The sequence below is a fragment of the Anabrus simplex genome, chromosome 4, assembly GCF_040414725.1.
Source record: "Anabrus simplex isolate iqAnaSimp1 chromosome 4, ASM4041472v1, whole genome shotgun sequence".
In the NCBI taxonomy this organism is placed as follows: Eukaryota; Metazoa; Arthropoda; class Insecta; order Orthoptera; family Tettigoniidae; genus Anabrus; species Anabrus simplex.
Window position 1 is genome coordinate 334,633,011 of NC_090268.1, and position 26,580 is coordinate 334,659,590.

General features: G+C 40.1%; 1 protein-coding gene across 1 annotated transcript; it reads right to left on the bottom strand.

The window, feature by feature from the left end:
* Positions 1–1,849: 1,849 nt before the first annotated feature.
* Positions 1,850–25,789, bottom strand: LOC136871964 (keratin-associated protein 4-9). Its single transcript, XM_067145726.2, has 2 exons — positions 25,709–25,789; positions 1,850–4,930 (listed from the first exon to the last, which is right to left on the bottom strand). Exon 2 carries the CDS (start codon positions 4,928–4,930, stop codon positions 3,887–3,889), a length of 1,044 nt encoding a protein of 347 aa, XP_067001827.2. The 5' UTR covers positions 25,709–25,789; the 3' UTR covers positions 1,850–3,886.
* Between the last annotated feature and the right edge of the window lie 791 nt (positions 25,790–26,580).

The window sequence follows — 26,580 nt, forward strand, 5'->3', positions numbered from 1 at the left end:
AACCCCGCAGCAAGATGGAGACTTCATTCATTCCATCGCTGACCCGTTCAAATGACGGGAAAGCAGGTGTAGAGTTTCATTGTATTTTTTTTAATTTTGCAATTCTTTGAGATGTTGTATTGAATTTAGTATATTTCAAATCTGTAGTATGTAGGCAGTTCATTTTTTGGTGCGTGTATATATTCATATTTTTGTATTGAACTTTAGTGTTATTTGTAGATCTTAGTATTTTAAGTTTGTCAGTTTCATCGTATTAATAAGTAATAACATGTGTGTGGTTGAGTGTAAGAAAGGGCCAGGAACCCTAACTTCGCTACAGATAATAAGGGGTTTTATCTATCTATCTATCTATCTATCTATCTATCTATCTATCTATCTATCTATCTATCTATCTATCTATCTATCTATCTATCTACATTAATCATGAGAAAGACACATGAATAGCACATACCAACATACTAAATGAAACTCTTCGTAACATGAAATGTTCCAAATGCCCTCCATTAGGATTGATAAATGCATCAATCCACCGTATCACTGAATCCCGGATGTCCTGATGTATCCTTGGAGTATCGCGTATCAGTGATAACTGAGGGCATTTTGATAATTCCATGTTAGAAAGTGTTTCATGTGGTATACTAGAACGTTCTGTTCCTGTGTGTTTTCCAATTTAATATACTGTGAAGGGTTGTAGAAAATTAGTTCTAACATGGAAATAAAGCGTTTCTGGACCTATATTCATATAGCATATTTTTTTTCTACGCGTGAGGAAATGGGTACTAAATGTTTAAACGTACATTATTTTTACATTATGTATATATCCTTTAAGATAATTTCCAATTTCTTTGAAATCATTTCGGAAAAGGCTAGGAAAGCAACAGATAGGGAATCTGCCACTTGGGCGACTGCCCTAAATGCAGATCAGTATTGATTGATTGATTGATTGATGGGTTTAAATGATTTTTACAGAGAATAAATTGTATGCAAGTACTGTGTAACTTCTTATGAAGTTTAACTTCTTAAAAAATAACTATGTAACGTATTTGAAATAAATTTGAATTTGAACCTCACTGAAGAAGAACCTGTTGTAAATGAAATATTTTCAATCAGAGATAATTTAATTTAAAACGTTTCTTGTAGTGTGTATAAGATGAAATTATATTATATAGTATTGAACAATATTCTTTAAACCAAAGTAAATGAAAATAACATACGGTATTATTTCATTCATTCGTATCATTTTTGCCCTTATGGACAGTGTTGGAACTCGAATATCTCATGATGACACAATTTTCACTTCTTTCTCTTCTTCCTCTTCTCTTCCCAAAATCTCTTCATCATTTGGCTGTGCTCCTGTTTCCTTTGTTCTGTCCACAATGTTCCTGTCTTCTTCTTCTTCTCATTTACTATAAATTTTGTATTCCTAATTTTGTTTCTGAATTCTTTTCTGTCTCCTATCATTTGCCTGTTATTATTGATTATTATTGATAAAATATAATATTACTCTTCGTAAAAATGAACAATGTTGACAGGGTAATTAAAAGTTATTAGTACATTTGGAATTAAACAGCTCCATTAGTCAGTCCACGCACCATCCCAGTCCAATTGTCATGGTATTGCATGAGCGGTTTGTTTTGAAGGCATCTATTTCTACCCCTGGTGACTTACAATAATAAGGAATAACTTGTCCTCCACTGAATGAGACAGAGAACACGCCGTAATAAACTAGCGTGAAAAAGCGTTTGTTTACACAAACCTACCATCTCTGACGTTGCCTTTACATCCTTGAATAAACTTGTCCCTAAACGATAGGACACTTTGTTTTGGTGTTAAAAATTCACCAAAAAAGTTAGTTTGTACTTTATATATTTGACATACTCATCACAAACATTCCCAAATTAACACAACATGTTCAGTTTCACATTCTTAATACAAGCATCATTACAATTTTACAATGCAGTATAAACTTGGCACATAACACTAAAGCGTACAGCATACTCTCACACCCTAGCAACATTGAAATCTTCAGTCAAGTTGTGTTCGAGCTTTCAGCTCTTCCCGCGTTAAATGAGTCAATAAACATTTTGGACATGTGATATCAATAGCTATACAGATGGATTACTTGTTCGTTGTATTTTTGTCTGAAGCATCATATGTGACAGGTCAAATATGCAAAATTTGAAAATGAAAATAATAATTCATGATAAAATCGCATATCATAGATAAAAATGACTCTGTTTTTTAACATAAAATGTCACGGGTTTATCCTTAGGATGAGGCTGTATCAAAAACTAAGTAATCCTATGTTTTAATTTCATTGTACATTTGATATAATCAACTTTCCTAGACAGTTGAACTCATTAATTCAAAGTTCTATCTTTATTACAGATATCATTTTTTCTGACAAAATGTAAATTTTTATGACCTTTTCCTTTTACATTTAAAAAGCAATTATATGAAATTTATAAAAAGTGTATTTTAAGATTACATTAGCCTAACTCTCGTATAATTTTTACTTCCATATTTGATATAATTGTCTTAATATTCATAGACTTCTAAAAATCAAAGAAAGGTTTAATATAAGGACTGTTCAGCTGAAATAAAGTCCGAGCATGTAACACTGCAAATAACAGATGGAATAGCCATGATATGACTGCCCTGCATGGATTGGTGCTGGTAGTAAAATCTCAGAATGTGGACAAGTCTGAGACACGTGTCTGCTAAATAAAAGAAAAAGCTGAAGCAATATTTCTGTTTGAAGGTTATGTCCAAACGGAAACAATGGCATTGTTCCAATGTTGTGAAAAAATATGTATTTACCGGGAAAATTATCGTGAAGTGTGCGTTTTGTTCCGCAGTAACGCACGTCATCACGCTGCCAACGCAACAATGGACAGCCGGCGCTGTTTATGCTGGAGGTCTTACGGATCAACCAATTTACAGCCAAGATTTCTACATTTGGGCCTAGCACGTTTTTGGTCTATCGAAGAAAGCCCTAATGACATGATGCTGTGTAGGCTTCTGGGCTTATGCCGTGTCAATAAAATAAGGTGAAATTCTTTACGTTTCGCAGAGAACTGTGCCCTCCGTCCTCAGAAGAAACCTCGATTGACCACCTGAAAGGCTTCCTAAACAATGACTCTTTAAAATTTAGACGTTATAATAGAAGTGGAAATGGTACGTTCATTCGCCACCAGATGGGTCTCAGGATGCTCCGCTTCGAAAGCTAGCGTTGTGCAACGTCCTGGGAGCCATCTGGTGGCGAATGAACGTACCATTTCCACTTTTTATTATAACGTCAAAATTTTAAAGAGTCATTGTTTAGAAAGCCTTTCTCGTGTGCAGTCGAGATTTCTTCTGAGGACGTAGGGCACAGTTCTTAGCGAAACGTAAAGAATTTCACCTTATTTTCTTGACACGCCATAAGCCCAAAAGCCTATAGAGCATCAAGCCTATAAGTACGGGCCGTGAAAGCATCAATGGCAAGCCCTATGGAGTGACATTTCGCCACCTATCAAGCGGGTTCTTGACGGTGTAGAAGAGTGTTTCAAGCAGCAACCAACATCCATTGTGTAGTATACCAAGAAACTTGTTCAACTGTAGAACATGTGCCTGAACGGTGGGAGTGATTATCTGTAGACTCTCTCAAACTATCGCCTGTATGCTGTCGTTAGCATATATTGTCCAATACACATAGTGGAGTATCTAGACGCTAGTCTATGTTTCAATTAAACAGCCCTTATATTTCCAACATCACAAGATCAACAAAGAAGTTCTGTTGTGAAAAGTTTCACAACTCATTTCATTTTTGGAAAATTTATTGGATTAATCTTGGATAAATTGTTCACGAAATTTCTCCCTTTATCCAATGGGGGACATAACTACTTTACCAAGTAAATGGCATGTTCATAGGCCCTTCTGTTTGAGGTGCACCTCCACCAAGAGGTATCGGTATAAATGGGCTGGAACCTGCCGGTGTCTGCACAGTATAACCTGGAGTTCCATAAGTTACACCTCCACCAGAAGGCATCCCCGGTGGACACTGGTAATATGGCCACTGAGGGACAGGGAAACAGGCCATGGACTTCTGTTGGTAGCAACTATATCCAAAACAGCCTGCGGTGGGGCACTGATAATATGGCCACACACCTGATGGGAAACAGGGAGCCTGAAGGGGTGGAGGGTTGAAGCAGGAAATACCACATTGGAATAATGGCTGACTTGGTGGACAATAATAATACGGCGGCGTGTGTATAGGTATGCAAGGTCTTCTCCATGGAATTCTACAGCATGTCCTATTCGGGCACATCGTAGAGTTAGCATACATGTAGACCACGTGGGTGCCATTTCCTTGTACAGCACTTAAATTTCCACATTGATTATTAACATTAACAGAAGGAGTAGTATTGTTTATATATATTGGAGATTGGTTAATAATGATTGTTATGTTGGGCAACGTGATATTTGGACCACAACAAGTTGAAGGTTGGACAATTGGGAGTGATTTATTCGCATTGCAGCAACTCTTGCAACATGATGAATCTAGCGAGCATGAAGAACAGTCTATATCTGCACATGAACCCCCGTTATCACAACCTCTGTTACACTTGGCTGGTTTGCATTTGCAACAGGAATCACAGCAATCGTTCTGTCCATTTCTGCAATCTGAACACGTAAGTTTCCGACAGTCACAATGGTAATTGCACCTTGACCCATAACAACGCTTTCTATCACAACAAGTCTGACAACAACTGTCTGACCCTGGACATGCTTTGCAGTTCTGACTCTCACAATCACAGGCTGGAACACACTCAGTGCAGTCTTCATCTTCCAGTTCGTATTTACCACACTTGCCGTTAGAACAACCAGCCTCTGTTATGTTCAGCAGGAAGGACAGCTGAAGAACAGCCAGAAAGAGCAGGATCTTCATCTGCAAACATCAGAAAGATACTGATGAACAAAGCAGACAATTGATATGCGTTCAAGACAAGTATAACATATTTTACAAAGTTGTATCAAAACACAGAGCTTGTCTACTGATTGTGATAAAAGTAACAGCTATACAAATAAAACAAGAGTTTTTATCTATACTTTAGTCAGAATTTAAAAAATGTATATTAATGTGTCGGTCATGTCTAGAATAAGAACTATATATTTTTTTAAATTCTCATCATTTCTGTCTGCCTGCCTTTATGTACTCGTATGTACGTATCACGAGAAGGTAGGGGAACAGAATGTAATAAAATTCTGTGAAACATGTACTACAATCTATACTATAAATGATTTTATTCACGCTGAGTGAAATAGTCTCTTTCTTTTTAGAATTTGCTTTACGTCCCACGGACCCAGCAGGAAGGAACCGGCCGTGGCCTTAATTAAGTTACAGCCTCAGCTTTTGGCTGGTGTGAAAATGGGGAACCACGTAAAACCAGATTCAGGGCTGCTGACTGTGGGATTCGAACCCACTATCTCCCGAATGCAAGCTGACAGCTACGTGCCCCAGACTACGAAGGCACTCACTCGGTGAGTGAAATAGTAGCTTTGAGGAAGATATAAATATGATTTAATAGATATCTGTGTTAATAACGATCCCATCAAAAAATGCTACGTAAAAATTAGAAAATAGACTTCCTGATCCTATGCGTAGCACAATTCGATCCTAATATACATAGTAATGACGAAAATATTTAGGATTTTATATTTTAAAGTATAAGAAGAAGTAACGTACATACATATTTCACCGAATATATTTGCCTCTACAATGGTCCTAGTTCACTTATGTTTAACATTTTCCATAGCACACCCTGGTTAACTCGGTCCTCCGCTCTCACAACAAGTTTAGGGGAATGGGAGTGCAATAAATAACATGCATTCACATTTATATATTGCCATCCCACAAAATAATTTAAAGAATTCCTGATTAAATTGGTGTGTTACACAAAGTGTAACTACAGTATTTCAAGAATCACGATTTCTATGTTATCTTTACTAAATGTTAAATAATGAAACCTCTGTCTTCCCAAAACCATCTGACATAGAATTCTGTGGTTTGCATTGATTATTTTCCCTGCACTGGTATAATGATTGTGATAGGTATGGTTTCCAGGAGTTCGGTAAAAATTTCATAATAATAAGAATAATAGTAATAATAATGTATTGGCTTTACGTCACGCTAATTACATTTTACGATTTTTAGAGACGCCGAGGTGCAATAATTTAGTCCCGCAGGAGTCCCGCTAGTAAATGTACCGACACCAGGCTGATGTATTTGAGCACCTTCAAATAGCATCGAACTGAGCTAGGATAGAACCTGTCAAGTAGACTACAGAGGGCCAGCGCCTCAACCGCCTAAGGCACTCAACCCAACGATATTAATTTGCTGTTAAAGGTATGGTTGTATATGTTCTCACCAAAAATTGGTTTTATATTTTTTCCACTGTTTGGTATTTTAAATGTGATGCGTTCCTATATCTCACAAATTAGTAAACTGAATGATAACAAAATACACAAAACAAATAAGAGAAGTAACTGGCTTGAATGCACTTTCGTCTTGAATTGTAAATTCAATTCTCTTCTCCTTAAACTCAACCTAGACTACACATTTATCATAATTTTTGTTCAGTAAACTTAAATCCAAAGATAAAAGCAACTCTAAGAATTTAAAATTTCTAGCTGTAAGAATTTAAGATAAGCCTCCATGTCTCAGGTGGCAGCGCGCCGGCCTCTCACCGCTGGATACTTTTGCTTCAAATCCCGGTCGCTTCATGTGAGATTTGTGCTGAACAAAGCGGAAACGGGACAGGTTTTTCGCCGGGCACTCCGGTTTTCCCTGTCATATTTCATTCCAGTAACACTCTCCATTAACATTTCATCTATCAGTTATTTACCATTGGCCCAGAGGAGTGAGTCAGGGTTCGGCAACTGACACATTTCTTATCCTCGCCGCTAGATGGGGGCTTCATTCATTCCATTCCTGACCCGATCGTATCGAATTACTGGAAACAGGCTGTGGATTTTCATTTTTCAACAATTTAAGAAATGTAATGGTCTGCCTCTGTGGTGTAGTGGTTAGTGTGATTAGCTGCCACTCCCGGAGGCCGGGGTTCGATTCCCGGATCTGCCACGAAAATTTAAAAGTGGTACGAGAGCTGGAACGGGGTCCTTTCAGCATCGGGAGGTCAACTGAGTAAAGGTGGGTTCGATTCCCACCTCATCCATCCTGGAAGTGGTTTTCCATGGTTTCCCACTTCTCCTCCTGGCAAATGCCGGGATGGTACCTAAATTAAGGCCACGGTCGCTTCCTTCCCTCTTCCTTGTCTATTCCTTCCAATCTTCCCATCTCCCCGCAAGGCCCCTGTTCAGCATAGCAGGCGAGGCCGCCTGGGCGAGGTACTGGTCATCCTCCCCAGTTTCATCCCCCGACCCAGAGTCTGAAGCTCCAGGACACTGCCCATGAGGCGGTAAGGTGGGATCCCTCGCTGAGTCCAAGGGAAAAACCGACCCTGGAGGGTAAACAGATTAAGAAGAAGAAGAAATGTAATGACATACACGTGGTAGTTTGAAAATATTGTCGAGACAGAGCATTAGAACTCTTATACAGCCACATGGACCTGAAGTGAGCACAAAATTACATGCTTGTTTGAGGCTCCCCTTCCTCCTACGATATTCAAAATGGAACAATGAAATTTTGTACATTCATCAAATAGTGTCTGTGTGTCTACCCCTTGTCCCGTTTCCGGATAAGGGGTCGGGGCTGAGGTGATACGAAATTATATACCATGTTTTATGTAGCGATGCCCTTCCTGACGCCGGCGGGCTGAGTGAATCAGCTGGTTGAGGTGTTGGCCTTCTGACAGCAACTCGCCACGTGATATATGAAAGTGCTCAAACAAATCAGCCTTGTGTCGATAGATTTACTGGCTTGTAAATGGACTCCCGCGGGACTAAATTCCGGCCCCTCGGCGTCTCCGAAAACAGTCAGAAGTAGTTACTGGGACGTAAAAACAGTAATATTATTAACTTCCCGACACCAACCTCAGTTGAGGAGCTAATGAAGATGAAATAAATGATACACTTAATATTATCTACAAAAAAATCCAAACCCGACGGCGCAAAAGTCCCGAAGGGCCGTGGCTTACCAAGCAACCGCTGCCCAGCCCGAAGGCCTGCAGATTACGAGGTGTCGTGTGCTCAGCACGACGGATCCTCTCGGGCGCTACCTCTACACCGCGGGGCTGGCTTAATATTATCTACCTAACCCAAATTCAAGAATAGGGAGTGATGCATGGATTCCTGTTCCTGAAAAATGATTTCGTTGTTGTTGATAAGTTCGTACTGAGTCAGGGTTAAAATGACTCGTTGCTGAATGGTCAGCGTACTGGCCTTCGGTTCAGAGGGTCCCGGGTTCGATTCCACGCCGGGTCGGGGATTTTAACCTTAATTGGGTAATTCCATGGCCCAGGGGCTGGGTGTTCGTGCTGTCCCCAACATCCCTGCAACTCACACACCACACATAACACTATCCTCCCCCGCAATAACACGCAGTTACCTACACATGTCAGATGCTGCCCACACTCATCGGCGGGTCTGCCTTACAAGAGCTGCACTCGACTATAAATAGCCATACGAAATTAAATTAATTAAGGGCTAAAATCAATTCCAATAATAGTTGATAGGGCTAGCATTTATTTTATTTTGTATTTTGTAACATAGTAAATTAAAAACTTTTACTTTTAATAACCACAGTCTTAAGAAGAAAAGGCCGAATTATCAAATGGTAATTTTCTTCATAAGGCATCAAATCTGTATGGTTTGACAGCGGTTAGCTGGTTCGAGTCTCGCTATCTGATTGTTGGCCAATATGGTAAAAAAGTGGTGGTATTCAGTTTATAATCAATAGATGGCGTGCTAAAAGCCTGGATTCAGCTGATGGTGGTGGTGATCATTGTTTTAAGAGGAAGTACAACTAGGCAACTCTCCACTTCTTCTCCTTCTTCTTCTTTTCCTACAGATTTTCCCACACGTGTGGCTCGTGGGTGCGAACTGCGTCGCACATGTTTATTTGGCCCTGTTTTACGGCCGGATGCCCTTCCTGCCGCCAACCCTACATGAAGAGATGTAATCTCTATTGCGTGTTTCTGCGGTGGTTGGTAGTGTAGTGTGTTTTGTGAATATGAAGAGGATATTGTAGGGACGGACACCAACAGCCAGTCCCCGAGCCAGAAGAATTAATCAAAAGCGATTAGAATCCCCGACCCGGCCGAAAATTGAACCCGGGACCCTCTGAACTGAGGGCCAGTACGCTGACCATTAAGCCAACGAGTTAGGCAACCATCCACTATATAACACTAATCAGATGGAAAAATGGAAGTGTTCCGACACTTCGAAAAATGAAGATACCGGCCAAAGAAAGACAAGGGCAACGAACAGCGTGAAAATGAAAGTCTCCCTAGGCCTCGATACGTAATACCGTCGGGGTCGGAAGAGAACAATAGTTTACCAAGGGAGGTTACGACAAGTACGTGGAAGCAATGGCAAGACTCAGCTAAGGGCCCGCTTGTCGCCAACCCACGTTCCCAACTTAAGAGCCCCTGGGGCCCCTTTACTCGCCTCTTGCGACAGGCACCGTTGGCATGCCATTAGCTGCAGCAGCAAAAATATTTTCTGTACCAAGGAACACGTCAAGAAGAATAATAATATCGAAAACGAGCATTCCTATATTTGGGAAGGACACCGTGTTTAGTAAGGACACTGAAGTGCAGCTAGTTGAACACATACTTAAGCTTGATTCAGTTGGGTATGGTCTTTCATACAAGGAAATTCGTGCTCTTGTTTACCGTTATGGGTTTACAAATTGAATTATAATCCATTTAATAATGACGAACAAATGGCTGGGATTGACTGTGTACGGGGTTTTCTTTCTCATCACAAACATTTGAATTTGAGCGTTGTCGAGGCTTTATCTTTCGCACGTTCAAAAGATAAGAATAAGAAGAAGATAAAGGGATTTTATAACAACTTACGCTGCAACAAGACCAACTACAATTACATCAGACCGTAATCCAGAAATAAACATGACGGTCATCGGTGGGCGATATGAGAGGTTGAGGGCAAGTTTTATATAAGATCACAAGTCGAATGTCATGAAATGCAACTCACTAACTCAAAATATGAATAATTAAACCCCAAAAGTAGCGTTATTGCTTATTGTAAGTCTAAATGTAATTTCAGAGGGAAAAATAATTAAGGGAGAATTATTTTATCAACGTCAGGTTGAAACAGACACAGAGTATAAAAATATTTCACATATGAAACTCCGGTCAGCAAATAAGATATGTAGATGTCAACAAAGCACATTATTAACCTTACATGAAATACTATGCAACACCACCATTAACCACAGCTCATTATGTAAAACACGTAAAAGAAATTCTCCAACAAAATTTCAACACTCCAAAATTCACCTGTATTGTTGAGTAGGTACCAGCAATATTTGTATGATACGCTTGACCATCTAAAGAACTCGTCACCTTAAAACTCACCAGAATTGATGGCACAATTATATTTTATATATAAAAAGGAACATAATCCTCATGTTCACTAACTGGAATTGGGGTCAGGTTTAGTTTACGCACGCTCATTATAAAACGTTGAAAATTAATTACATCATTCTTGCACCACCGTTTAAGATGAATTTAATCTCTAAATCATAAATCTTGGTTATGATTTTCCGGATATTTCCGGGACTGGTTTAATTTTCTTTGTGGTAAGGTACGTTTGCTGATAGAGCAAATGCTAGGATAGGCGTCATTAGTTTAACTTCGGAAGTTTTCACGGCACTCGAATTAGATCATCACCTTCTATGGGTATATAATATATTCCCTAACAATACATTTGATTTCAAAAATAATAAAATAATTAATGCACACAACATTATTAGGCCTATCATTCGGTTCACAGTTTTCCTTACGAATGCTCTTAACCCAATTTTGCCTTAATACCAGGTCTCTTGGAAACGGGAACACTGAAGCTTGTGCCCTACCTCATACTTTCCAGGCACACAGCACATTGAACCATAAACATATTGCATAGGTAACTAAAAATAAAGAAAATACTTTCAGAGATGAATACGAGAATCAACATTAACCTAATCACCGCCAATATTATCGGAATAAATAAGCTCTTGGGGAACAAACAGCTTCTTACGGCACTGAAGGGGATCTGTAACCTTTCTAAGACTATAAATAAATATAATATACTGTACCATTCTGTTCATTCATTAATAAGCAATATTTAACGCAGATGAAATATTGCGCAACATGACGCCAAATGTAAGGACGTGATGCCATATAGAACGCGGGAACTCAGGAGGCGATTCCCTAGGCAGGGTGTGGCTATGCACAAGTAAAACAGAAGACATGTTGGAGAAGGAAAGGGAGATAAGAATTTTTGTTTTGGGAAGTACCATACCACCCTAACAATATTTTAAGCGGGAGTAGTCAGGTTCACCACATCACGGGAATCGAGTGATATCTCCTCTATCTGAAGGTTTTCCAGAATAATAAAAAGATGGAAATTATCTCCAGAATTTTAAGAAGCCAATGATACGTATAACACTGTTAACAAGTAACGAGATTAATAACTACGTAATAATCCGACCACCGTGGGAAACTGTTTAGTGGCTGCATACCAAACTCAAGTGTGTTCGAGGGAGATTCCCTAGCGTCGCTTCGCTTTTTGCTCCCTATAAGAGCTGAGATATGTGGAGGGAGGTTGTTCATTCGACGGTGAGATTGCAGCTAGTGCGTATCGCGTGTCTGTCTGTATTTGCGCCAGAAACCTTTGCTTAGGACAAAGACTGTGATTACTTCAGTGCAGTTGCGCTAATATTCATTCAGTGGATCGCTGATCCATGAACTTTGCAGTAAATGTTCAATCGTATGATTGTATTTAGACGCTTTACAGTGAGGTCGCTAGTGCCTAATTATCCGACTGTAGACAGTGCCGTACATATAGACTTCATCACGAAGTGGTACGGGTAACGCCGCAAATATATTGCGAAGTGCGGAAGAAGTGCAAGTATAAACTAAAGCCATTTGTGTTATTCCCGCTAGACTTACGAGTCTGAATCAGTCGAGCATGTGAGTATTACATTTGTTCAACCGATTAGGTTGCTGATTTCATATAACAGATATATTGCCTATATACATTCCTGCGCGGTTAAGCAGCTAAAGGGGCACAATGATTTTTAACGTAGCGGATCGCCAGTACTGATTTATGCCTCTGAAATTAAATAAAGGTACCATTAGTGCTGTGCTGTTATAAAAATTCAGCATTTCATTCCAGTGAAGACCTGTGCCGTGTTTCAAGAGACGTGTGATACGAGACCTTCCGACCACAACCACAAGAAGACGGCCTCATGAACGCTTCCATGATGGGCTAAGGAGGCACAGCCTAACCCTGAGGGAGGGATAAGGAAGTCACCAAATGATAGGTAAGTGAACCATTCTTGTAAGTATGTGTTAGGATTGGGGGGGGGTCGTTACGCAGAAATGTAGTAATTAAGTATGTAAATAATTGAATACGACTTGATTATAGCCCGTCAGGCTATTTAGTAAGATGATTTTAAAATCACTAAATTGTAAAGTATAGATGTTTTTATGTAGCTAATAGCGACGTGAGTTATGTTACGTGCTGGGAAGAAGAGTGCCAAGTGTTACTTAAGGTGGTTTAGTGAATTAGATCAGTATATTCCTTAGTATATGTTGGCGGATAAAATTTTCATGTATGTAAGGATCATTTGGATTAGTTTATCAATCTCTCTATTTGGAAGGATAGATCTGCATAACGTAGTGTTTGCATGACGCCTGAATATGATTTATATGCATGTATCTATTTGATTGAATCCTGGTAAATTAAAACCACGGTGTATGCTGTGCCATTAAAAGCTTTGACTACGTTTCACTCTGCCAAACATGGACTTGAACCGTGGACCTGGAGGGTAACAGGCGCGTCATAAGTATAGACGGTCGTGATTTTACGAGAAATAGTACGGTATAGTAGGCTTTGTATGAAATGAATCAGGCCCGAGGTGGTCATTTATTAGAGCCAGATATATAGCATGAGAAGTGGCTCCTTATTTGTTCTAAGGCTTATGGGTTTGTTAAAAGAAGACGAAATTGAAAGCCCTCTTGTGATGTTAGTCCAGAACGCAGAGAAACTAGGTCACTGGCACCCCTTGTTTACGGTTTTTTGTGCGATGGGGAGGCTTTGTTGGCTAGATGGCCAGGTCAATGGCCCAACACTGCATTCCAAAAAGTCGCAGCCATTTTTAAAAGCCAAGGTTGTAAAGTTCAGGCCGAGAGTTATTTGTAACAACGATTCCTTTCTTTTTGTTTCTCTTTTTCCTTTCCACTTTCTTGTCAATATTGATGTGTATTTGTATACATGATATCTTGGTACTAAGGGTTTAGGGTTATTAGTTTATCTTGTATGTATAAAGATTACTCAGAGGATATGGGTTCACATCCCTATGTATTTTTATATGTGGTCGGGTAACATATAGCTTCAGTGTTTGGTTTATCTTATTTGTCGTTTGTAATATGCGGAGTTGCTATTTATATGTAAATATTTCCCAAAAATGTGAGGGAGCCTTTAGTAATCGCTTAATTTCTGCGAAACGTCCCTAATCCTGGCATCATGTTTTATTTTGTATGTCTGTTGGTGCTGTTCCATATGAGGGACCTATTTTTAGTTCACTGATCTACTCCTACGCAAGGCATCATCACGATATTTTATTTTTATAAATTAGAACGTCATTCATTTTATTCTTTGGAAATTATAGATGGCATTTATCTTTTGCACTACAAGTGCAATCTATTGTAAAAAGAATTGGTTTGTGAAAACATAAACTTATGCTTTGTCAAATTACATATTGAAATAGCAACTGAGTTCCTCATTTCCGTAATTTAAAGTAATAGAGTAATATCCCTGTCCAATCATACTCTCTTCACAAGAACCCAAAACGCCCATCTGCCGGTTGCAGCTAGGATGGTGCAGTTATTTACGGACAGGTAAGCAGGTAAGTTCGGTAATCCGTTATTGTTTTATGCCCTGTAGGTTATAGTACTATTAATAATATTCAAATTTCTGTAAATATTTGGTAACAACATGACTTACACAAATAAAAACAAACACAAGCTAGCACTCAAGCTGCCACTCTTATGGACAGTTTCGATAGGTCGGTTAAGGTCTGAGGTGTTGTAGTTGGTCTTGGCTGCAAGTTGCTTGAAGACAATAATTTTTGGAATAAACCAGGACATGTTTTCAAATATAATGAAACAGGGTTTGCAGGGGAAGGGGGAAACCGTCAGTGTCATGGTTTGTGTTTTTGCTACAGGAACTATTTTTCATCATCTCTTTATTCAAAGGCATTTTGTGAGCTCACCTGATGAAAGGACAGAGATACAATGATGACTATGAAACTGGAATGCCTCCGGGAACAAAAGTAGATCTTTCCGCGTCCGGTTATATTAAATAGGAACAGTTTTCAGAGTTTCTTGACCGTTTTATTAGTATGAAACCTCACAGCCGAGTTTTGTTAATTATTGATGGTCATGGATCTCATTGCTCAGATCCTCCAACTTCGGAGAAAGCAACAAGAAACAACGCGCTACCTCCAACACAAACAGTGAGTGAAAAGAATTGATGTCCATTAGCCCCCATAAAATAAATATCCCTAAAAAATGAACGATCGCAATTTGGAAATACTTCTACTTTGTTGTATATTTCGGAAGATGTTAAAGCATTTACTTAAGAAGAACCATTTCGATGTCACTATAAACGCCTACTACATGCGATGACCTCGAGGCCACATTCACCCCATAACACAACCCTGAATTTGTAGATTATAAGCAAAGGGTTTGGGTAACTTATATTCAGCCGTTTTCCAGTTTAAGGAACCCACACAGACAGACGCAGGAAAATACAACAAAAGTACTTCAGATGAACAGTATCACGGATGGAAAGAATAATCATCAAGAAATTTTGCTGAAAGAATATATATACAGACACGCTACCATTACGATTTTATTTAAATACATTATAAACAAGAGTAACTAGGGGCCAACAGTAATAATATTAATAAACATCAGGTTTCTCTACATTGCTAATTTCGAAATATCTACATTGTCTGTCCATTCAAAATAGAAATACGTAATCTCAACTTAACTTAAGTGAACTGTGGAAATAATTCAATATAATCAACACTGGCTTTGTCTTTCTACTATTGTCGTCTGGTGAAATGGACTCATCTACTTGTCGACTATTGCAGGCAAGAGCATAACCATTAATTCCCAGAAATGTTAGTATTTTGATGTGGTATTATAGCCGGGTTACTGGTGAAGACTTTACCAAACTTGATACCTTAAGAATCATGTTTCTGACGTGAAAACTATTACGAAGGAAATCTGTCCATGAACAATAGTTTACAATCTACACTGTTCTGTTCAGTTCCGTATTTACTATCAAAGCAATGGAAGGAATAAATTAATAATAGACAGAATTATATCAAATTAATAATAATAATAATATCGTTGCATATTTTCTTCAGACAAGAACAACAATAACAACTTTTCACCACTTTTTGAAGTTACAAGTAAAATTTTATTTGAATATACTGGAGAAATATTTTCACACTGAGTGCGTTTGTTACGTGGTATAGATCATGCAGCTATAAGCTGACATTCTGAAAGTATGGGTTCGAATCGTACTGTCACTAGACCTACAGACAACTTTCCGTAGTTCCTCATTGTCACGTGAGGTAAATATGGGCCTGCACTCTAACTATCGTCACGACCACCATCTTCGCAGCCCTATTTCTACACCACCCAAGTATCTCCTATAAACTGTCTGTGTTAGTGAGATATTAAACAGCAAGCAGAAAATAAAAGGAATTTCTCTGGAAAATTTACGTTTTTTATTTCGATTCAGTTAAAAAACGCTGCACATTTAATATAATATCAGAAGATTACCTCTCAAAGCTGGTATCTTACTGCAGCCACAGACCAAGACTTACTGAGGAAATATACGCTACATTAAATTTGATAACGATCATAAGACTTAAAAACCTTGGGCAGGATGGGCATCGAGCATGGGCCCTCCAAATAAATATCAAACGCGCTATCCCTTACGCCACTCAATTGACCCTAATGTGGTCCATCTTGTACAGTAATATTAAACACTTACTAAGGTAGGATGGTACCTTTTATTAAAATCCGAAGCAAATTTCCCAATATTTGACAAGAGGCATAGCTATGCCAATGGTGTGAGTGTTAGCAAGTTAGCTTCCTCTTTGGATGATACTCGTAAGGACGTGGGTTCGATTCTACGTCAGTAAGTAGAGAAATTTAAGAAACTAGAGTTCCACTTCCGCAGGTGTACATGGCTCTGAGGTTAACTCAGCCTGTACCAAAAATGAGTACTAGGTTAATTCCCGAGGGCAAAGACAGTAGAGCATAGAACTAACGACTCTACCCCATCAAGTGCCACGTTAGGATAGGGGAAGACTTTGCCTCGCACCCCTCCAAGGGATGGCCTGTACGAAGATTCCAGCTTTTTTGCTTGGATGGTACTGGTTCAGTTTCTGGTTTCTACTGGAATAATTTTAATCCTCATGCAAGGTTTAAAATTGGAGGAACGTTGGTCTGAAAATCGCTTTCGGTTCTACTCCAAATGCATTTCTGTTTCCTCGCTATTTGCTTTACGTCGCACCGACACAGATAGGTCTTATGGCGACGATGGGACAGGAAAGGCCTAGGAATGGGAAGGAAGCGGCCGTGGCCTTAATTAAAGTACAGCCCCAGCATTTGCCTGTGTGAAAATGGGAAAAACGGAAAACTCTCTTCAGGGCTACCGTCAGTGAGATTCGAACCCACTATCTCCCGGATGCGAGCTCACAGCTGCGCGCCCCTAACCGCACAGCCAACTTGCCCGGTTTTCTGTTTCCTTCCCACTACACTTTTGGGAAACTAGGTCGTAACTTTCAGGCCATATTTCAATTTTCCAAACTCTAGTTCCATTTAGTAGTCTCTCTTTTTTTTCTAGTGGCTTTACGTCGAACCGACACGGATAAACATTATGGCGACGATGGGATAGGAAAGGCATAGGAGTTGGAGGAAAGCGGCCGTGGCCTTAATTAAGGTACAGCCCCAGCATTTGCCTGGGGTGAAAATGGGAAACGACGGAAAACCATCTTCAGGGCTGCCGACAGTTTGATTCGAACCCACTATCTCCCGGATGCAAGTTCACAGCCGCGCGCCCCTAATCACACGGCCAACTCGCCCGGTCATTTAGTAGTCATCCTGATTGATGGCGACATTTAGTGTTTGTACATCCGTTGAAAATATATTAAGTTCGAAACTTGCCAAGTTCAGTAACATTTAAGGGAGGTTAAATTCCAAAAATGATTTGCTTCCAACAAACAACACGTTAAAAGCCCGACAAGCTGACTTCTGCTAAAGATCATCGCAATGGTTACGACGTTATAAAAATAAGAACGGTTATTTGCAATAACTGTAATTACAACATAAAACGGGATCATATTGGTTTTAGCTGGCGTTTAAGGACTTATGCCCTTCCTGATACTACATGATTTTTAAGATGAAAATTTCAACCACGAATCGATCGTAATTCGAAACTAAGTCTTCTGGGTGGAAAGCCAACAGTTAGACAACTGAGATAATCATGCCTCGATTAATAATAATAATAATAATAATAATAATAATAATAATAAGAGTACAGCCTCGGCCACAGTGTGCAGAGATTTTGATCTGCCTCATTTAGGCAATCTGTGTATAAATTTCAATGTTTCACTTTACTCTACCAAATTAGCAAAGAAGCCGAATCTCTATTGAGCGAAACTAGTGCTGAGATTTTAAATAACGTTCTCTGTTAAACACCGAATATGTAACCAGAAATCTTCTACATGCTGACATTATACTGTATTGAATTCCTAATTGACTTCCTTCTGCCCTTCAAAAAATCATTTAATTCTGCCGGGATTGAACCAGCGATCTTTGGATCGGAGTCCAACGCTCTACAGCTTATCCCTTTTGGGAGCTAATAACTTGACCAAGGATCTTTAGGTAAAAAAAAAAAAAAGAAATACTTGAGTATCTGGTTCAAAATATTTTCTAACACACATTTCGAGGCTAAAATTCAAAAAGCCTAAAAGAAGGCTCATTTTAACGTTATTGCCTGCTTCTTTCCAATTTTGGTTAAACATCCTAAAAGTGCCAAATTTTGACAATAAAATGGTCGCAGTCTTTAAAAATGATTGTAGTGTTCTTCAAAATGGTTTAAATGCCCGAAAACCTCAATGGCAAGGCCTTGAGTGGGTTCTCAGGTAAGGGGATAGGTAAACTGACAATAGCGGAATGAGTAGCTTGTCTTACAAGGGGCCACCAATGTCGTTCAAATTTTAGAAGGATGATCTGTGTCAAAAATAAATGAATATATTCGAATATGTTTTGCCATTTGCCCTTATTTAACGAGAAAATGTCCTTTTACATTTCACAGCCGGTGTACCTGTTGGCAATTTGCTTGTGAGTGAGTATGTGTAGCACCGCTGGTTTTTTGTTCAACATCCTTGACATATAAGCAGTGTGGTTGAATGTAATATTCCAGTTCAATATTTGCCGAAACTGAACACGTCTACTGATGTAGACCGCTAGTTTTCTCCTCATAACACGATTTTGAATGACATGCGCAATACAAAGGAGAATGTTTTACTAATTTACTGCAAAGCCAACTATGGTGTGAAAATTCGCAACAATTCGTTGCATTAATATTTCTGCATTTTTAAATACATTGTTGTGTAGACATATTATTTCAAGTGACAGTACCTTTGAAAAAGCGTAATCTTTTATAAAAACACATTTTAGACTCTAGAGTATTATTTTCCAGTAGTCTGCAACTCTATGTAGATCTTACTTACTTACTTACTTACTTACTTACTTAATCTATTTACCCTTCAGGGCCGGTTTTTCCCTTCGGACTCAGCGAGGGATCCCACCTCTACGACAGTGTCCTGGAGCGTGAGACTTTGTGTCAGGGATACAACTGGGGAGGAGGACCAGTGGCTCGCCCAGGTGGCCTTATCTGCTATGCTGAACAGGGGGCTTGTGGAGGGATGGGAAGATTGGAATGGATAGACAAGGAAGAGGGAAGAAAGCGGCCGTGGCCTTAAGTTAGGTACCATCCCGGCATTTGCCTGGGGGAAAAGTGGGAAGCCACGGAAAACCACTTCGAGGAGGGCTGATGTGGGAATCGAACCCACATCTACTCAATTGAGCTCCCGAGGCAGAGTGGACCGCGTTCCAGCCCTCGTATCACTTTTCAAATTCCGTGGCAGAGCCGGGAATCGAACCCGGGCCTTCGGGGGTGGCAGCTAAACAAGCTAACCACTACACCACAGAGGCGGACCTATGTAGATCTAATGTTGTTTATTTGCCTTTGCTAACAAATTTTGCTAATTTGTAAACATTGTAGTATTTCAATGTCTATTCATTTAGGGCCTATTTTATGCTTTATAAAGCCTAACTGAGGCGCTGAAAGAGTTTATTTTAGGCGCCTAAAACATTTTTGTGACCTAAACATCCGTGGTCTTCTATTAACTACAATAATGAACTCCCTTTTTCGTCTCGAGGAAGTGCAGCTCCTTCCACGCAGAGCTCCAATGGAAGTAAGCAGCACGTACTATTTTAGCCACATACCAGCCTTCTTGCCATTCGTTAGTCTCTGACAGGACTGGATGCAAGCTCACAGCTGGGCACCCCTAACCGCACGACCAAGTTGCCCGGTGCAGGTAATACTATTTACTGTAGAAGCTATTTACTGTAGAAGTCACTGGCGTATGCAGAGGGGGCCACATGCGGCTGAAGCCCCTCAATCCTTACAAAAAAAAAAAAAAAAGAAAAAAAATCACATTTAAATCAGATTTACGAGCGTGACACTGAAAAAACCCTCTTAGTTTTAGACTGACAGTGTCCATTTGTAGTCGCTGAAACTGAACTTGAAACCTACAACCTGTTTTCCAGTCATTGATGGAATGAATGAAGCTCCCATCTTGCGGCGAGGATATGAATTGTGCCGGCTGCCGAGGCCTGTCGCACTCCTCTGGGGCAATTATTAATGACTGACAGACGAAATGATATTGGAGAGTGTGGCTGGAATGAATGATGACATTGAAAACCGGAGTACCCGTAGAAAACCTATCCCGCCTCCTCTTTGTCCAGCACAAATCTCGCATGGAGTAACTGGAATTTGAACCACGGAACCCAACGGTGAGAGATCGGCGCACTGCCGCCTGAGCCACGGAGGCTATTGAAACTGAACTTAATGACATTAAATACATAACACATGTGACGTATAAAAGAGAGATTATTTTTATCTTACGTCCGACCCGCCTTACCTTTGCAATCAACAGTAAGCCGAGTATTGTTAATTAAACGCGTCAGCACAAACCAAAGGAATCTGTTTCCAGCCGCCTCTTAAAAGGCTAGGCTATATAGCAGTCAGCTTCACCTAGCCGATACATCAACCACATAATAATTAAAGCCCTGCACAGTTGCGAATATCCGCGGATATCCGCAATGTTAGTGTCTTGGCGGATATCATCTGTATGCCGGTGCGGAAAATTTTACTGATAGTTTTTAAATAACCTTTATTGATTTTCCCTCAGGTATACTCTTACTTCTGCTTGTAGTTAGGCGACCCTTGACAGTGGTAAAGGAGAATGGTGATATAGAGCCTTGAAACCATAAAGCTGTAATTTTTTTTTTTTTTTTTTTTTTTTTGCCAGTTGCTTTACGTCGCACCGACACAGATAGGTCTTATGGCGACGATGGGGCAGGGAAGGGCTAGGAGTGGGAAGGAGGCGGCCGTGGCCTTAATTAAGGTACCGTCCCAGCATTTGCCTGGTGTGAAAATGGGAAACCACGGAAAACAATTTTCAGGGCTGCCGACAGTGGGGTTCGAACCTACTATCTCCCGAATACTGGATACTGGCCGCACTTAAGCGACTGCAGCTATCGAGCTCGGTAGCTGTAAATCTGACCTAAGCCTAACTGGCTTCTGCCCGCAATTAATGGAAGAAAGGAAGAAAAAGGTCAATACGTCGTTAGTTGTCCCAAGAAAAACTCCCTCATAAACCTGTGACTGTAGCGGTTCTGGTGCCAGGTGTCAGGCCTACTGTATTATGTTAACAGATCTATCAGTTGCAATACCTTGGGTGTAATATGCTGTAGGTAAATACTTATAATATTCGCGGATAACCATTTGCGGATGCGGATAACGATTCGTGGATGTGGATGCGGGTGGGGATGAATTAAGTGCGGATATGGAGCGGATGCAGATGTTATTTTGTATATCCGCGCAGGGATTGAGAGCTCAGTTAGGTACAGATTTTAGTGCCGATCAGTTCAGTTTGGTAGAAAAAGATTTCTCATCTATTCGCGAAAACAAAAATCCAACTGACCGTAAATTAGCAGAAAATAGGGAGAAAGGAACCTGAGCTACGAGTCTGCCCCCCCCCCCCCGTTATTTGTGATATGAATCAACCAGCCCAATCAACCCAACCTACTGCACTAAGTTAGGGGCAAGCCCTGTCCAACTTCAGTACTATTTCCGCCACAGGTAAAAGGATCACACTCACGTAAAGGAAACCTGTCTTCCTAACATAGTAAATAGGATACGTACCGATGCTGCCACCAAAGCGATCCAGTGCAAATGTTACCAATTTTACCATCAGTTTAGCGGATGTAATAAGTCGATCACACCTTCTCCTCGCGCTATAGTAAAGCCTCATCTCCAGCAGAATTAGCCTCCTCGAGTCTTCTTCTTCTTTTTCTACCGCTTTTCCCACACCTGTGGGGTTGCGGGTGCGATCAGTGTAACACATGTGGATTTGGCCATGCTTTACGGCTGGATGCCCTTCTGGCGCCAACCCTATATGGAGGGATGTAGTCAGTGTTGCCAACCCATAAATCTTTTCTCCGCTAAATTTTTGTTGAAAATCCGCTAAATTTTGAACTGAAGCAAAATATACCAGCTGTTTTAATGAAAGTGATTAACTCAACGCTCACCAGTTTCAGAACAGGAGTTCATCATCTTCTCCTCCCCGCACTATATGCTCTGAAGCAGATGTGCTGTGTTCAGATCCTGTGGTTTCATATGAAGGCACATGGTACTATTCTTTTTCAAAGAATATGCTGGCAGTTCACAGCAGCAAAGATCATACGGAAATTTTCAAATCTATTTCGAAAGTATTTTCACTTTCATTACTGTTTTCATTGTTTTTGATAAGTGCGGAAAGAATTAATGTCAAACAATTTCGTATTTATATTGCACTGCCAATTTGGTATCACTGGGAAGCTCAACCAACTAGACTTTTATGAATTATTTAACTACACTTTACGAAATATCTGACTAGTTTTTTAACCTTTTCTTTCGACGTACCAAAAAGGACCTGATGTCAAAAGAAACACGATATCAAACACGACACTACCCGGCTCATCAAGGGTACAGTAACGGTTGTAACAAATACTGACTGAGGCCGTGGGCCAGAGCTGGTCTAGTAAACGAGCGGTAGTATGCAGCATAAGTTCAATACAACAGGAATAAGCAGGCTATAATGCCGTACTAAGTTCTATTTTTTATTCCTCTCCTTGTGATGAAACGTGATATTGTTACCTCTGAAAATCGCTAAAAGAAGTTTGAAAATCAGTCAAAAAATCCGCTGAGTTGGCAACAATGGATGTTGTAGAGTGTGTTGTCTGAATATGAAGAGGAAAGTATTGGGACACCCAGTCCCCGGGCCAGAATAATCAATCAAAAACGATTAAAATCCCCGGACCGGCCGAGAATCGAACCCGGGACCCTTTGAACCGAAGGCCTCAACATTGACCATTCAGCCAACGATTTGGACTATCAGTCTCCTGGAGTAAAGATCGAAAAATACAAATTTTGATGCTAATCATACCGTCTTTTGTATTACGATGTAGGTAATGTAACAGATCGGTCGAATAAACCAAATAAATAAAACTAGCTAGAATATAGAGATTCATCAACATTAATATAACATTTACATTAGATATTATATCCGCAGTCAACATTTTTGCCGGCTCTGTGGTCTAGGGGTAGCAAGCATTCCTCTTACTCGGAGGTCCCGAGTTCGAATCTTGGTGAGATAAGCGATTTTTATCTAGTGTATATCTGAGGGCTCGTTTGAGGTTACCTCAGAGCAATTCAGGAGCTATATGACGGCGAGGTAGCGATCCTGGTCTAAGTAACCAAGAATAATGGCCAAGGGAATTCGTCATGTGCTCATCACTCGCAACCTGAAGGCCTTCGGGCTGAGTAGCGATCGCTTGGTACGCCAAGGCTTATCAGGACTGCGGCTTTTACTTCTGGTTGTTCTTTTTGTGTATGTGTATGTGTGTGTCAACATTTATGAACACACGGAATTGCTATAATTACAAATAAAAACATTATGAGAGATTGATGAGTTACTGTTGGATAAAAAAGAAACAAAGTAATATCCTTACAGGCCATAAAGTCTCTTGGAGGAGTAGAAGGTAAAGGCTTCCACTATCCGTAACCTTAGCACTTGGTGGGGTAGAGTTGTTAGCACTACGCCAGGCCATTCTTATTACCGGAAATTAACCTGGTACTTATTTTTGGTGCAGGTCGAGTGAAACTCAGGGCCATGTGCATGTCCGGAAGGGAAACCTTGTTTCACAAACTTTTCGACTTCCATACAGGGAATCGAACCCACATCCTTGCGGGTGAACCTAACGCACATTTTGTCACCTCGGCCAGGCAGCTCCTATTGCTGGTGAATGCAATGAAGCTATTATGAAAACTTTACTGTTCCAGTTTGATTTTAACACTGAGATCGTTAAAGCCTCATTTGACCAAAGAGAAAAGTATTGAGATAAAGTATAACATCTTTTATTTAATACAGGCTAATGCATTTGACACAGGTTTTTACACCTCGTATGTATGCTCGATTAATGTTTACCCTCTGTATAATGAAAATCCACAGTCTGTTTCCAGTCATTCGACCGGGTCAGGAATGGAATGAATGAAGCCCCATCTAGCGACGAGGATAGGAATTGTGCCGGCTGCCGAAGCCTGCCGCACTCCTCTGGGAAAATGATTAATGACTGACAGATGAAATGAAATGATATTGGAGAGTGTTGCTGGAATGAAAGATGACAGGGAAAACCGGAGTACCCGGGTAAAAACCTGTCCTACCTCCGCTTTGTCCAGCACAAATCTCACATGGAGTGACCGGGATTCGAACCACGGAAATCAGCGGTGAAAGGCCGGTGTGCTTTCGCCTGAGCCACGAAGGCTTCACCCTCTGAATAATCTTAAGTTTATTTGTCTTTTCAATGTCAGGAAAAGACTGCCCCATCCTAATCAATGTAATTACTGATAATACACCAATACAAACAGCGCAATGGCAAAGCTTAACACGTTTTCTCACATACACAAAAATTATACGGTGCTGATGATCAAAAATATATTGTTCCAAAATTATGGATGAACATCAACACAGAATAGTGAAACGAAGAAGGCATAAACTACAGTACTACTGGACTTCGGGGCCAGCACAATTACCAATACGTTAATCGGCGTTTTCAAATGAACAACCATCCTCATAGACAAACGATGTCCGACTCGTTGGGTGAATGGTCAGCGTACTGGCCTTCGGTCCAGAGGGTCCCGGGTTCGATTCTCGGCCGGGTCGGGGATTTTAACCTTAATTGGTTAATTCCAATGGCCCAGGGGCTGGGGGTTTGTGCTGTCCCCAACATTCCTGCAACTCACGCACCACATATAACACTGTCCTCCACCACAATAACACGCAGTTACCTACACATGACAGATGCCACCCACCCTCATCGGAGGGTCTGCCTTACAAGGGTTGCACTCGGCTAGAAATAGCAACACGAAATTATTATTATTATAGACAAACTATGAAACACTTGAATTGCTCCAATGACAGACGATTTCTATATTTACTGAAAATAAATTATGGAGTAATTTCACGTGTTAAGAGATCTTTTGTTGAGTGTGCACTACCACTGAGGACACCACAATAACACAGTGTAGGTGATATTTCAGGGGCATCGTTATTATCATTTCACTTAGGTTGGGACCAACACCTGAAGGACAAGTTCCTTAAAATAATAATAATAATAATAATAATAATAATAATAATAATAATAATAATAATAATAATAATAATAATAATAATAAACACTTAGGTGAGATATTTCAAATATTACTACCTAGAGTTCTAATACGGCTGTAGATCCTTTTGCTTATAAACACATAATGGAACAATAAGCCTGATTTTCTTTAACAGTTTCACAATTACAAGAGATGCATATCTCTGATAACACGATTCATCTCGATCGTAAATGAAAAATGAAAAGAAAATCGTACGATTCACGAACAGTTTACAAATTTACATATTTTTTCACTTTGAAATATTCCATCAAAATGCGAAAATTACATGTAAATCACGACCTTAACGTCATTAGAACAGAACCAGAAAACTATTCTTTGTAATTTAACAATTAACTTTCAATTCAAAGCTTAAGTACTAGTATGCGAAGACTGCTGGTAATGGACTCACCCTGATATGCAGACACGGAGAAGGAAGGAAATGCTGACCTGACGAATGTACTCCTCTCTTATATTCTCTGCAACCAGGAGCTCCGCCCTTCATGGGACGTACTTTGTCATTGGTCAGTTAAAAGAAAATAATCACGTTCCTCATGCTAGTTTGTAGCAATAATTTACTCTTTTCCCGTATTCCGGTGAAGTAGAGATTTACTGTTTGTAATATCCCACATAGAACAGAATTTCGAAAAGACTTGAAATACAGTACTGAATCGTTTACCTCGTTATTTTATCTGAATAATCTGTCTAGGTGACACAGTAAGGGCGTGCTCAGTTCACCCGTAAGGACGTGGGTTCGAGCACCGTCAGGAAGTCGAAAAATAACGTCCACTTCTGGAGAGGCTGGACTATGATCCTCAGGTTCACTCAGTCTTCACAAAAAATCAGTATCTGGTTAATTCTTTGGCGGGAAGGTGGCTGAATATTTTGCTAACCAGTCTATCCCATTTTTTTTTATCGAGGAAGCGGACACTATTAATACGGCCTCTTCTAAAGGCCTCAACGGCTATGATAGAGATGGTTTTCCTTTGCTTGTTTCATATAAAGACCACTTCAGATGTTGAAAATAGGTATTGGTATTGATGAGTCATCAGCAAGCAGGGATTTTTTTTTTTTTTTTTGCTAGGGGCTTTACGTCGCACCGACACAGATAGGTCTTAGGGCGACGATGGGATATGAAAGGTCTAGGAGTTGGAAGGAAGTGGCCGTGGCCTTAATTAAGGTACAGCCCCAGCATTTGCCTGGTGTGAAAATGGGAAACCACGGGAAACCATCTTCAGGGCTGCCGATAGTGGGATTCGAACCTACTATCTCCCGGATGCAAGC